Source organism: Lissotriton helveticus, chromosome 2_2 (genome assembly GCF_964261635.1).
Source record: "Lissotriton helveticus chromosome 2_2, aLisHel1.1, whole genome shotgun sequence".
NCBI lineage: Eukaryota > Metazoa > Chordata > Amphibia > Caudata > Salamandridae > Lissotriton > Lissotriton helveticus.
Genome location: NC_136060.1, coordinates 277565783 through 277581010, shown reverse-complemented (window position 1 = coordinate 277581010; position 15228 = coordinate 277565783). Strand labels below are relative to the sequence as shown.

The window sequence follows — 15228 nt, the reverse complement described above, 5'->3', positions numbered from 1 at the left end:
GGGACCGGCGACTACTTGTCGGATGGTGACACTCCTGTTGAGAAAGCGGTCAGACGCTCGTCCATTCACCTTCGTAATAAAGCCCTTTGTGTCCATTCTGTCAGGTGATTCAAAAGTGCGATGGTGTAGTGCTTACAAGCATCACATGTATCTGATGCGATCAGTAAATCACTATATACTGTAAAACGGACACCCAAGGCATCTGCTGCGACTCAAGATTTTATTCATGATCTGATTAAAAATAGAGGGAATATCTGTATACCCTGGAGGAAAGCGACACCATGTGATTGTCTTCTGCTGGAAGACAAAAGAAAACAAATATTGGCTATCTTTGTATAACTGAGTTAAGAAGAAAGCCTGCCACAAATCAATAATTGTAAACCATTCTGCAGTACCAAGAATTTGGAAAAGTACAGCAACAGGATTTGGCACTACAGGACAGTAAGGCACCACTATTTCATTGATCCACCATAGTCCTTGAAGAATTCTTCACTTGCCGTTAGTTTTTTGTAAACCCATTATAGGTGAATTACATGGGCTCCAAATAAATTATTTTAGTATGCTTTTCTGAAGCATGTCTTCGATCACTGGGAGTATTCCTGCAATGGGGGCCAAATGATAGGATAGTGTTCAGGGAAAAACAGCATTTGGCTTTATCTCGACTTAGACTGGTTTTATACCTTTTATAAGTCCAATGTCTTTCCCTGTAAAATCTCAGACTTCAGCTTTTACAAGGTCTCTCAGACCTTCATGCAGTTCAGAAATAGTCAGTAAAGAGACAATTTCTACTGGAGCATTTTTCCTTAACATTTTAAATTCAACATTCTCATCATGGGCCTGGAAAGCTACTCTGGTGTGCAGTCTATTGTGCAATTTAAGTTACACAATACATCTCTTTATAACAGATTTACTGGGCTAGTATCATAAACCACAAATTGTTGCTTTTTTCAAAGGTTCCTATTTCTACTGGAACTTCTTTTGAGATACGATTTTGCATCTGTTTAGTTGTAATCCCAACTACGTGGATCATTTTCAGTGAGAGGTGTCATTCTGGGACTTCCACTGTTCTAACTGTATAATGGGTTGCTCTTGTGTCTTACAGTAGATATAAGCGCTCTACATATAGCCACTCTGATCTACCTCTAACACTGCCGTTAGTATGCAGTCTTCTCCCTCTCTGAGGCACCACTCATTGTGAATGATCAGAACCAAAGTCATCTGTCTCAAAGAAGGGATATTGTCCCACCATATCCTGATTCAGGTTCTGAAATTGTGGCATTGCATTCTGGAATCTTGCATTAATCTACCAACATTTTAAGGATTAAATAAACATTCCCTTTCCAATGCCCAACCGGATTACAAACGTGACAGTCAGTAACCTTTTTCATAGCAGCCCAGCTATTTCTATCCCAGATCCCACAACTGCAGGATATTCTCTACCTCTGCCATGGGGCATTCACATTCCATTCAGATTTTTGGTTAATGCAGCCTGTGGTGCAACCATTCCCTGCATTCCCTGCACTACACTCACAACTGAAACATTTTCACCCTAATATTACTCACACCTTCAAAACCACAACCGCCAAACCACAACTGCATTTGGAAACTGCTTTGACACACCGGCTGGATCTGGAAACTGGAAACAGGGATTACTTTTATTATAGGTTGTGTACTAAATTTAATACTCCATTGAGGGTTGTAAGCACTTCCTCTGCTACCAGAAACTGCAGGAGCCTGAGGATTAGCCAAGAATTGAATCTATATCTAAACACCCAACTTACAGACTTCGTCCCTTGGGAAATCCTCATGAAAATGTTGGTGGACTTTGCCGCAGTTTTAGAACCGAGCTATAAAAAAACACAAACTTTGCATACATCATCAACAATGTTCAGTCAATGATGAGAGGTTGGTGAAGTTTTCAACACCTTTATTTATCTTAAAGAATTAATATCATTTTTGTTGTCTTTATTCCGATTTGTCCCATCGAAATTTTGTTAGTGTCAGCATAAATCAATACAAAGTGTTCCATAAAGATATTGTCACTAAATTAGTTAAGGAGCCTAATCTACCCTAAGCTGAACCAATGAAGTGTTCTTTTTAAAAAAGAGCAAGATTCAGAATATGAAAAGAACTTCCCAAAAAGAGTGGTTCTAGAAACTCAGCCAAGCTCCTTACAGCTGCTGCAGCAACTGTTTAAAAGAGTGATCTTTGCAGTAGCATTGATCAAAGAGAATCTTTAGAAGAATAAATTCACCTTTAGCAGTTGTTGTTAGTAACAAAAGTAAGGAAGCCACTCTTCAGTAGAAGAGTCACACAGGCAGGAAAAAGAAATCTGGGTCAGAGTCTTCTTCTCATCCTATTCTTCTTCTTCCATTCATCTCTTCTCTCCTAACTAGCTAGAAACACTCATTAATATAAAACCACATAAAAATGTATTGATAATAGTTAGGAGTTAACGCTCCTCCTCCAATGGAAACCGCTAGTCCGTTGGTGTCATCAGCTCCCGGTGCTTCTCCTCTCAATTCCCACGGTAAACATTTGCATCAATATTGTGTAAGAAATTGTTTCAAGACTTTGTTACATGGAGGAAAGTCCTCAAGAGAACCTTCTTACTAAAGCTAAAAAATGCGCTGTATGTCCATTGTGAATTCAAAGCAAGTCGAATATGATAAACAAAATTAGCAATAATATTCTGTAATACATTCATAAAATATGTCTAAATCATTATTCATTCAAGTAGTCAAAGCAGGTCATTGTATTAAAAAAGTGACCTAATCATGGTGTGAGGGAGTTAAAGAAACAGGAATTTGGTTTCAGCACATTCTCAAGCAAGATCCTGGTGCTAGGCACAAATGTTCTAAATAATGTGTGTAAAGCTAGGTTCAAAGGCCTTTAGGCACATTTAAGAATGATAGCTTTGTTCAAAAAAAGTCTTCTATATTATTTTGCATACATTTATGTACTACACCTTTCTCCTATATATGATTATTCTAGGAATAATTTACTAAATTAATAATACATTTGAATATGATTCTTTCATGTACCAAAACAGGCACAATTTTTCTGCGTTAATTTTCTATTTGAAAATATTTCTATAGCTGTTCAAACGCATTCTAAAGTGCAATTCTACCATGAGTCGAATGTTTATTTTAAAGGTAATTTCCCTCACCTACAAGAGAAACTCAGTTTCATACGTCTTTATTCAAATATTTCATCATAAAAGACAACCAATTAAAACCATAAGCATAAACATCATCATCATCCTAAAACATTGTTTATCATATTTATAATGAATGAATACCCATTATAGCATAGCCTAAAATACTTGAGCATGAAACTGTAATGTTACATAATAATTCATATCATATTAAGATTACAGAAAGTACAGCAAATAAAGTGCATGAAGTATAAATGGCGGATAAAAACATGTGTAAAATCATAATTCATGAATACAGTTTAACCTATGTCCATATTCTTAGATCTGATAATCCATGACCATCCCAAAAACGTTGCTACTGCGATTACCACAGATTCCGTTGTATCAACCCTCATGATCCGCAGAGCCTCTAACCCCTCTTGTGTTCCCATGTTTTTGCAAATTGGTTTAAGCCATTTATTTCGAGGGGCTAGATATGCTGGGCATACGAAGAATAGATGACCAAAGGACTCTTTCTGGTCCTTACACCAAAGACAGAACTCATTCCCCTGATCTTTCCATTTATAAGTAAACGTTCTTACTGGAAGCGACCCAACCCTAAACTGGTGGTAGAGCTTTCTATCCAAACTCTTTGTCATTAGATCCCAGTATTCTTCAAACGATGGGTCGAGTTTATGTTGCAGGAACCTACCAGATAAAGATGAGGTGTTTGTCTGGGCAATATGATGTTGCCTTATGCTGGACCAGTAAAAACCTTTAAATACCTTTTTAGGGGGAAAGACATTATTGGCCGGGTCAATCTACAGATGACTTAGGCCCATATTCTCTAAACACATTCTTACTTTTCTAACCAGAGAATGTTCCCCGAGCCCATCACTGATCTGACATCCATAATTTCGTTAGCAAAAAGTGCCAGTTCAGGGGTGGACCAAATTCTCCTCCACAGGGCCACTGGTTGAAAGCGTGCCAGATCATCAATTGCGTGACAGCCTAAATCCAGTAGCAAAGGCTTCATGGGGCTGGATTGAGGAAGGCCTACTAATTTTCTAAAAAAGTTATTTTGGGTCCTCAGGATTGGTGATAGATCCGCAAATGTCCAGAGGTCCGCGCCGTACAAGATCGCTGAACTGATCTTTGCATTGTATATTTTCAACGCAGGACCTATCCTCTTCGTGAGTGAAGTTCTCTGTTCTTTAATTAAACATCCTGTTAGCTGTGCAAATTTCAGGGAAAGTATGTCCAACTAAGGTTTCCAACAGAGCTTTTTTTCTAACACGACCCCTAAATAAGTCATGACTTTTACCTGTTCCAGGTTGCAATCATTCACAGTGACATGACTAAGCAGGGGTCTGCTTTTAGTTAAAACCATGAATTTTATTTTAGTAACATTAATTTGAAGGTCATTAGTAAGGCAGAATTCCTCAAATTTGTTTAGGGCGGTTTGGAGACCCTTCTGGGTTTTTGATAGTATCAACGTGCCATCCGCGAAAATTAATAGCGGGAACTTGGTGCCACCTAAAGCAGGTGCATCGGTGGCAAATTCTGCAAAGTACTGTACGACCCTGTTAATGAACAACAAAAACAGGGTCGGTGCCAGTACGCACACTTGGCATACACCACGGGACACCGGGAATCTCTTCGTAACCTGCCCCTGTTTGCCCCATCTAACCTGAGCAAAATTTGCTTCATATAGCCTGGTTACCATATCAAGTAATTCATGTGGCTACCCCATAATTCTAAGTGTTTCCCATAACTTTGCTCTTGGTACTAAATCGAAAGCAGACTTTAGGTCTACGAAGGCTGCATAGATGGTACCTCCACCCAAGGTAACAACCTTCCAATAAATTAGTATAAACTTAAAGACCTGTTCGATCGTACTAACACGAGCTCTAAAGCCTGCTTGTAATGGGGATAAAACCTCCTCTGAATTCATCCAGCTCTGGATATTAGCTAAGACCATCCTAGCCAAAATGTTTTGAATAGCGTCTATTAAGCCAATAGGGCGGTAGTTCCCCGGAACTGAATGATCCCCCTTTTTAAATATGGGCAGGATTTCAGCTCCTTGCCATGAGTCTGGGTCCCCATTTGCAATGGCGTTAGATAAAAAGGTGATATAAGGTACCCAGTTGGTCAAATCATATTTAAAAAGGTCTGCTGGAATGCAATCCATTCCTGGAGCTTTACCTCCTTGGACCTTCCTTAGGGCTTCCTCAACATCTTTCCTGGCGAACGCAAGGGATTGACAGGAAGTCAGTGGCCTAGGTAAATAGTCGGTTAGAACCGTGTCTGATGTTACTTCTGGTCCCCTAAACTGGGACTCGAAGTAATCAACCCACTCTTCCAGAGACACGTGGTTTGCCGGTACTTGCTGTTCAACTTGCTATCCCCATTTGACTATATACCAAAACTTAGGGGCACATTATGATGGAGGATTTTCCGCATCCTCCGGGCCGGCGGAAGCCACCGCCGGCCCGGAGGATGCGGAAAATCCTTGGCGGACCCACCAAAGACCCACCGCCACATTAGGATGGCTGGTGGGTCCTGGTTTCAGTCCGCCGCTTTTCCGCCGCAGTTGACTTACAACCGCGGCGGATAAGCCGTAACATGGCTGGCGGTGTCTATCAGACACCGCCAGCCATATTAGGATGGAGTAAAAAGTATGCTTTTCCACAGCGGCTTTTCCGCCGTGGAAAAGTATATGGACCTTCACTTCGGGGGCCCGTTGCGGGCCCCCTGGGTGAAGGGGGGTGGGGGGTGCACATGGGGGGTACCTATGGTACCCCCCTGCATTTGCGTGAACAAAGCGGCAGGCACCGCGCGGTGCCTGCCGCTTTGTGCACGCAAATGCTGTGCATGCATTTTTAACATTGCGGCGGGTGCAGCTTGAAGCTCCACCCGCCGCAATGTTGAAAATAGAGGATGTGACCGCCACCCTGGCGGTCACATCCTAATCTGTATGGAGGGACCGCCGCTGCCCCTGCGGACGGTCCCTCCTACTCTATGGTGGCGGACGGACTCAAGTCCGTCCGCCATCATAATCGGCCCCTTAGTTTGGTTTTTCAGCCTGCTTGCCTCATATAACTCCTGCCAGTGCTGATCATCCCAATCCTTTTTGGCCTGCCTTAAAGTTTTACGATATGCAAGCCTAGCCGTCCTGGTATCCTCAGTATTTCGTGCCTTAATAGCTGACACCAGAGAACCATAGGCAACCCAACAAGGTTTGTTATACCAAGATTTTCCTAGGTTTTTGAGGGGTAGCTTCTTGGAAGCTCTGCTTTTGGAGAAGAAAAGTTTTAACTCCTTGAATAGCTGTTCATGAAGAGCAGTCGATTTCTCAACAATTTCTTCCCGGTTGAACAATGCCTGGAGGACTCCCAACGTACTGGAAACCTCATGGGAGATCTTCTCTAAGATAAGGGGGTCATGGACAAACCCTTGCCCATCGCACCCTGCGCATATCATTCGAAAGATGAGCGTCTGCAGTGGCTATTTCCGTGACGTTACCCCTCCTTGTGCCACCTCCAATATTTAAAGTCATTATAAGCGGGTTGTGGTCACTCTCAGGACGAGCTGAAATTATCATATCCTCAACAGAGGACCAATACTCCACCCTAATAAGAATGTAATCTATACGGCTAGAGTTAGAGCCTTTATCAAAGGTTACCCTTCCGGATTTGTCCGAATGTGAGTGCCCATTTACTGCTCGCAGACCCCACTCAAGGCAGAAGCCCAGCCATTGAAGGGCAGCATCTGTCCACTTCTTTGGGGGATTTAAATTGAGATGGGGAATATTCCATAGAGCGTCTACCTCCGCAAAGATGTCCTCTCCCTCTACAATTATGGGCTCGAATGTACAATTGAAATCCCCTGCCAAGATCACATATCGGTACTGCCCTACAGAATTGAGAATAGTGTTCAGCTCATTAGTAATTCCCGAGCGCCGCCCTCCCGGCTGGCCTCTAACATAGATATTGATGTTAAGAAGCTCCAATTGGTTCGGTCGTATGAGTTTTAACACAAGTATATCTTGGTTTTCCACCATTACTTCAACAGATCTATAATTAACGGACTGCCTGATGCAGATCATTAAGCCTCCTGAAGGTCTGTCTTTTTTCCCTCTTATCGCTGGCTTATAAAAATTTAAGAACTCATTACAGTAGATAGGATCTACCGCCCAGCTCTCCTGCAAAATCAGGATGTCATGAGCTTTCACGAAATCATCCACTCTACTATAAAAGTTTTGCTCTTTAACCCTGCTATGTTCCAAGAGAACATTTTTAATGGGCTAGATTTATCTATTTCTTTATGCTGGTTTTGTACACTAACGATCGGGTTTTTTCCCAGTTTCCTCCCTCCCCTCAATTAGGTCCACACTAATTGGAAAATTTGTTGCTAACCTCTCATGTCTCGGGCCGTCAAGCCCACCTCCCATCTTTTTATCAAGAGTAACCACACCCGAGTGTACTGGAGTTACTCTGGGGCGAGGGCTACCAACCAGCACACACCCTGGCAAATCTCTATGGGAATGCCAATCTCCTGCTATAGGAACCAATTCCTTAGTTATGCCTCCACCATTATCTACAATTCTCAATTGTTGGGCCGTAGTAGAGCCATGGGGAGAGTACTCATGTCAATCCACCCCATCAAGACCCATTAGTGGGTCAAAGTGATTTTCCATGATGGGGTAAGAATCAGCCCTGTCGTGGGTATTAAAGTTACATAGTCTATTTGTGTGACTGGTTAGTGTGCGATTCAATGGGCGTGCGGGGGCACGAACATAAAAATAATTCAAGCCTAAGGACTGGATGTCTCCCACTCCACCGGTCCTTCCTTCATAGCATATATGTTCCACTGCCCAAGGGTGCCTGAAATTTACTATAACACAATCACCCTCTATATCCTTTTGTCTACACCCCACCCAGCTCACCCTTCTAACATGTAAAATTTCTGCACTATTACATGGTGGAAGTGTTCTAAACCTATTGAGCCAGTGGGTGACCTTATTCTTCAATTCCCTATGGAATTCCAGTTTTCCTTCGCCAATCCCAAGATTACTGTGTATGGTACAGATTCTGAGGGAAGATTCATACAGGGCAGCCGTTGTTTGTCAACCTCAGTGCCCTGTCGGAGTTTCCCATGTGCCCGCCTCTCCCCCTTCTGAGCAGGTAGTAGAACTTTCTGGCTGTTAGCCTGCTTATCCACCCCTTTATCACCCTTCCTTACACTACCTCGAAGTTCGCTCTGTACGGGGTGCTTCTCAGCACAGGGCGTGGTGTTCTGATTTTTAGTTCTCCTTGTTAAATCTGGGTTGGGATCCTTTCCAGTGGACCCAGGCCCCAAGGCTTGGTATTTGAAACCTTGGGGGGGGGGAGGTGGGGGGAACCCTCTATGCCTTTCACAACCTTATCCATCATGCTTGAATTTGATAATACCAGCGTTTCGAGATTCTCCAGTTTAGCCATCATTACTTTGGTTCTCTCTATTAATGGTAACATCAAAGATCTCATTAGTTTTTCCATTTCCAATACAAGACCCTCCCTGTCAGCACTTTGAATTGGTGAATCAGTATATTGTACAGTATTGGAGGCTAGGGCTGGAGGGTGCTTGTTAACTAAGGGGACGGGGATTGCTCTAACTATTTTTGGTATTTTCGCTGAGCTACCCTTTTAGGGGCCCTCTCCTCTCTTTCTTTTCCCTGCTGGTTGTTTAGCGGAAGAAACTTTACTGGGTACTGTTTCTAAAATTGGATCTATACTGGGGGGGCTATGTTGGGAAGGCAATATGTGATCCCTACGCCTGGCTCCTCCAGATGAAAGACCATCAGTGGTTCCATTTAAAGGGGAGCTTAACACTGAGTCATCAGATTCTACCAACAATAGGCTGCGTCTCGGGCTCGGAACTTCCGATTCAGTTAATCTTATTTGCTCCGGAGAGATCGCAGCTCCAATAGTGCCCAGTGAAGAACGCTTCCTTGATAGAAGGTCCAGAGATAGGCGTTTCTCAGTTAATGCAATCTCTTTTTCCAGGACCCCAACAGCCCTGTTGATGAATTGGTTGATTGTCCCATTAACTAAACCCCCCGTGGTTGAGAGAATTACTTTTCTTCCTTTTCCTGAACGTAACGCCATTTCCCCAAGTGTACTGGCGACCCCTGCTACAGTGCCAGTTGGTTAAAATATATTATTTGCACTAAAATATAAATATTTCATTAGACAATCAAGTAACACTCTACCAAAACCAGGATGTCAAGGGGGTGGCCCAGCCCGGCCTCAATCAGCCTCGGACGGCGACAGACGGTCCCGCCCTTGTCCCGGGCTTCTCCCGGCGTGCGCCCGCGCGCGTCCCGCGAGTCGCGAGTAAGGGCGTCACTAAGTAGGAGTAGATGAGAGGCAGGAAGAGTCCCCAGCTGCGTCTAATCCTAGGGCGCACTGCCTGCTGGTCCTTGCAGTCCCTTCACCTACAGGATCGCCAAAGTATTCAGCCCAAATCGGCAAGGTCTTTAGAGTGCAGAGGTCCCAAGTAAAAAGCAGGTAACAGTCAGGTTTGAAAATATCCAATCACGGGCAAACGGCTGCGAGCGGCTCCCGCAAAGCAGGGGCCGCGATCCGTGATATACCGCTGGAAGATGAAGGGCGGGAAGAGTCCCCAACTGAGTCTAATCCTAGGGCGCACTGCCTGCTGGTCCTGGCAGTCCCGCACCTACAGGATCGTCAAAGTATTCAGCTCAAATCGGCAAGGTCTTTAGAGTGCAAAGGTCTCAAGTAAAAAGCAGGTAAGAGTCAGGTTTAAAGTATCCAATCACGGGCAAACGGCTGCGAGCGGCACCCATTGACTCTGGGGTGGCTTCTAAAGTAATCGTGTTTGACCCGGGAAACGATCTTGCCATCACCTGTGTGTGGGCCTCACTTACACTTATCCCTGTGTGTGGGCCTCACTTACACTTGTCCTAGCAGAAACTTCAGAACTAAAGGCAAACTGTGACTGTCTCCCCAGCACGTTCGTATGTCCAGATACAGCAGTCTATCTTTTTTCTACCTTGCCCCTTACCATCGGTACAGGCTTCCCTTATACAGTAGCTCTTGCGTTAAATTTATAAATTTGATAAAACATCTTAAAACCTGTCTGGGTATAACTTGCCATTCTGTCCTGACTATGCTAAGCGCAAGATACTCCTTCGGGGGTGAGTCAGTGCGCTATACTAAATGCCATTAAGATAACATAACATAACACAACAGAACATACCATAACATAACATAACATGCATGAATGTGACTGTTACTTATAGGATAATTTACCATGAACATTACACATGCTCTGGTTATCGTTGTGAAGCATTAAATGTATGGTAACGCTACTATTTGAGCAGATGTTGTATTTTTCAACTTTGCAAACTATTTAAATTGTATTATCATCCGCAGGGTGGACAATTTGTTAGAGTATGTGATTACTAGTCAAACATGTGCACTTTACTACAACCTTGGATTGAAGAAAGCAAAATATTCTATTTACTAAAATTACCATAGTTCTTTATAAAACTGAAATGAAGTCCATAATGATTTAACAGGAAGATATCACTATGCCACAAAATGAATTTTCACTAATAACACAATTCTCAACATACCTCAAAGCTCACAGTTCCACTCTGAGCCGTATCAAAGGCATTAAAAAGAAAGTGTGCGTATGTTGTGGAATCTGAAAATAAAAATACATATTTCATTTTTAGGTTTTGGTACATTAATTATTGTATTGCTATGTTTCATGAAAATGTATGTGTATATATCGATACATTCACGGATATACGAGACATATTTTGGGTACATAATAAAGGTGGATTCGTCTTAGGACTTTGTAGCTCTACAATACTAACTCAAAGCTTTAACCATATTGCAATTAATTAAAAACAGAAGTATTGAAGAAGAGCTTGCAGTGACTTAACATTGCTAGCCATTAGCAATCACTAACATTTCTCTAACGATGTAATGAGTTAGTGCTTTGGAAGTAGATAACTTACTCCATTGAGCTGCTTCCTTGAGGCACTCAGGAATCTGGGCCCAGTGAGAGCCATCCTCAAAGCATTATGTGCAGGTTAAGATTCCCAAAAGAGAAAACTCACTAGACATTAAAGAGGGCTTTTAGACATGGAGACAGGGGAGATGCATCAGGAACGTAAAATACAGTATAGCTTCTGTGTCACTGGCACACTCTGGTCCTCTTTGTAGACAAGCTCAAGAGGTCTTTCCACTTACCATGACAACATTGGAGAATTGTAGCTGTAAGGACCAAAGACTACCAACACAGTTAAGGATACTACAGGGCCTGGCTTTTATGAAATAGTGATCTTGCTTCTGTTGTTGCTCTTCTCTTTACACTTATTTAGTTATTACCCCTCAACCTTTTCATTACTTCTTCCCTAATTATTGCTTTTGCCCACATCATTCTTTTAACTTTGCCTTTTCTGTGCCCGTGCTAAATCACATTATTAATATTCTCTCCCGGAACTGTGCCATCTGTATATTGATGTTTATTGGTGAAATCTAGTCTACACGTCTCACTGTTTCATATTCAAACTATCTCATGATTGTTTCTACACCATTCTTCCTCTTTGGTTACTTGACCACTATTGATCATTTTACCCCCTGCTTGACTTATCACCCAATATCCTCCTTCATCCCAGCTTTTATCTTTTTAATTTAATGCAATACTAACATCAATGTAATTGTACATAGCAGAAATGTAAATGCTTTATGTAAATGTAAACAACTTATAGACATTCATTATGTAGATATCTATCGATTGGATATTCCGACAAACAATTGAACATTCATTTGTGCATACATTTTTCCATTGCACATAAGCTACTTAAAGAATTGTCTTCTGAGGAAAGGAGTCGCAGAGCACTAGAAATGAAGATAGGCTAAAAATGATAAAATGGAAAGGAAGGGAGTAGAGGATGTTGACCATACATCAAAATAAATCCAGTACTTGAAGTCCAGTTGAAAACACTGCTCTAAGCACTCTCACTTTCTCATCTTTTGCTAGTCTCATGAATTTACATGTGTATCCTAACATAGCTAACCATGTATCTAACTTTACTTACTCATAATCATCTCTATTCTTCCATTCACTTTTTTCAAAATACATAAACCTTAGAGCTCAACCAGAAGATATCTTAAAGTACCCTCGCCAGCACGCAACTCTAACAAAAACATGAGACTGCCAGTCCTGTCGTTTTTCAATGACTAATATATTCTAAAAAGCGTTTTCTATTTCAATGAACAGACGTTAGTTTCCTAGCACACTTATGGATATTGATAGTAATATTTACCTATGCATTAAAGTTAGTGCTAGTAGCTTGAATGATACATTCTTCCATTTATCTTTAAAAATCTCTTATTGAGAATTTGGCCATGCTTCTGATTTTTTCCAAAAGTCCAGTTTATTTTTTATTTCATTATGTGCTATGTTGTTATGTTATGTTATGTTAAAGGTATTTAATACCGCGCACGTACACCAATTGGTTTCTTGGCGCTCAAAGACCAGTGGACGAGAACACAGGGGGAGGGTACAGCTAGTCGTAAGCAAGACGAAACACCTTGGTTTATGATCATCTGGAGTTTCAAAACACTCATTTTGTCCTGTTTAGCATTAGACATAACTAAACCAATATCCCCTATCTGTTTCATTGAAATAAATTAGATCTGTAACGTCTTCAAATCCCTTCAGATGAAACAATGGTCCAATTATAAAAGGATAAGCATGCTTTTTTTTAACCACTTGTGGGACACCCCCGCGCCGCACGGCCACCAGCTGCTGCGTGCGCCCCCCTGCTGTGCCCTCTGCCTCGCTGCCAGCCGCGCTGCCGGCTGACCCTGCTATCATTGCTCTGTTTGTTTTAATAATCACTTGTGCTTGTTTTCCCTCGTAGCTCCTGCCCGTGTTTTGTGTTTCTGACCATCATTTTTGCTTGTTTTTCTCCTTCGTAGTCTTGCCCGTGTTAGTGTTGTTTTAACCCTCATTTGTGCCTGTATTTCGTAGTCTGCCCGTTACCCTTCGTGTTTCCCGCCTCCACCGCCGACCCCGCCCCTTTTTTCTTCTGTTCCCTCCCCGCTCCCGCCTCCCAGCTGCTCCGCCCACCCGCGCACTTCGCCTTAAATGGCGACCGTGCGAACGCGCAGCGTTGACGCGCAGCGGGCGCGCCGATTGTGCGCCGAAGGCGCGCCAAAGGTAAGCCCGTCTGCGCCCGTCCGCGACCGGATCGCGACCAGCGCCAGGACCCCTGGCCCTCACCGACGGAAGCCGACCCGACGAACCTACAGCGCCGCCGATCTCATCGCACTCAACACCGGCCGCATCCCAGGATGTCATCGAGCCGCCCCGAAGCACACCCACGGACCCTTCAGCTGCCACGCCTGCAAGTTCACCTGCATCCGGACCTTCCCTGCACCCGCCAAGCCGAACACCAGCAGCAACCACCTCAAGTGCATACTGCTCAACACCCGCTCCGTCCACAGACACGCAGTAGAACTCTGGAACCTCCTCGACACCACCGCCCCTGACGTTGCCTTCCTCACCGAGACCTGGATGAACGCCTCCTCAGCCCCAGACATCGCCATCGCCATCCCGGAGGGCTACAAGATCATCCAAAGGGACCGCACCAACCAGACGGGAGGAGGCATCGCCATCATCCACAGAGACACCATCCGCATCACGACCAACACCGACGACACCCTAACCACCGCTGAACACCTGCACTTCCAGAGCCACACCAACCCGAAGACCACCCTCAGAGGCACCCTGATCTACCGACCCCCGGGTCCACGCACACGATTCAGCGAGGACATCGCCGACTTCGTCAGCCCGCATGCCCTCCCCTCCGCCGACTACATCCTCCTGGGGGACCTCAACTTCCACCTGGAGAACAACAGCGACCGCAACACCATCAGCCTGCTCGACAACCTCGCCAACCTCGGACTCAAGCAACTGGTGACCACCCCCACCCACCTCGCCGGACACACACTCGACGCCGTCTTCTCATCCAGCAAAGACGTCACCTTCAGCCACGCAACAGGACTCCACTGGACGGACCACAGCTGCATCCACTTCAGCTTCAAAAGAACGACGATCCACCACCACCAGCAACAGGTTGCCCGAAGAAGCTGGAACAAGATCACAGCCGACCAGCTCACCGCTTCCTTGAGCCAGCACCCTCCTGCCAGCTCAGCGAACCCCAGCCAGGCCGCCGACAACCTCACGAAGTGGATCAACAATGGCGCGGACGAACTCGCCCCTCTGAGAACCCCACCCAACAGACCCTGCAGCAGAAAAACACCATGGTTCACCGACGAACTCAAGAGCTCCGAGAAGAACTGTCGAGCCCTCGAGAAAGTCTGGAGAAGGGAACCAACTACGGACAACATGACCACCCTCAAGCTCGCCACCCGGAAACACCACCAACTGATCCGCGCCACCAAGAAAAATACATACAAGGACCGGCTGGACAACAACGCACACAACTGCAAGGAACTCTTCAACATCGTGAAAGAGCTCTCCAACCCCAGCGCCGGAAACAATGACATCACCCCGTCGCAAGACCTCTGCAACTCCCTCGCGTCCTACTTCCACAACAAGATCGCGGACATACACAACAGCTTCAGCAACGAACCAACGCAAGCCACAACCGCAACAACGCCACCCACCACCACCCTCCGCACCTGGACTCCGATCAGCACCGAAGACACCATCCGCACAATGAACTCCATCCATTCCGGATCTCCGACTGAACCCTGCCCTCACCACGTCTTCTGAACAAAAAAGGGTGCCAGACAGATTTTATTTTTTCATTTTATAAGCCCACTCAGTCAATATGTACTGGAGGGTGATCTATTTTATTTTAGTTTTTTTGATTTTTTGAAAAAACATTCATCGTATTTAAAATATATGTCATCAGAAATGATCATCAAACAGTGATAGAATTACATGAAAAAATTACATAGGAACAATTCTGTGCTATAATAAACTGTACAAGTGCTCAAACGAAATATATGTGATTTGATACATACAACACGAAACAA

At 44.1% G+C, this 15228-nt stretch overlaps 1 protein-coding gene across 1 annotated transcript in view; it reads right to left on the bottom strand.

Moving 5' to 3' along the window:
- KCNIP4 (potassium voltage-gated channel interacting protein 4) overlaps positions 1–15228 on the bottom strand; it is a 678040-nt gene that overhangs the window by 85463 nt on the left and 577349 nt on the right. Inside the window, exon 4 of the mRNA XM_078678883.1 lies at positions 10779–10849. Coding sequence (XP_078535009.1) covers positions 10779–10849 — 71 coding nt within the window. The remainder of the gene's footprint in view (positions 1–10778; positions 10850–15228) is intronic.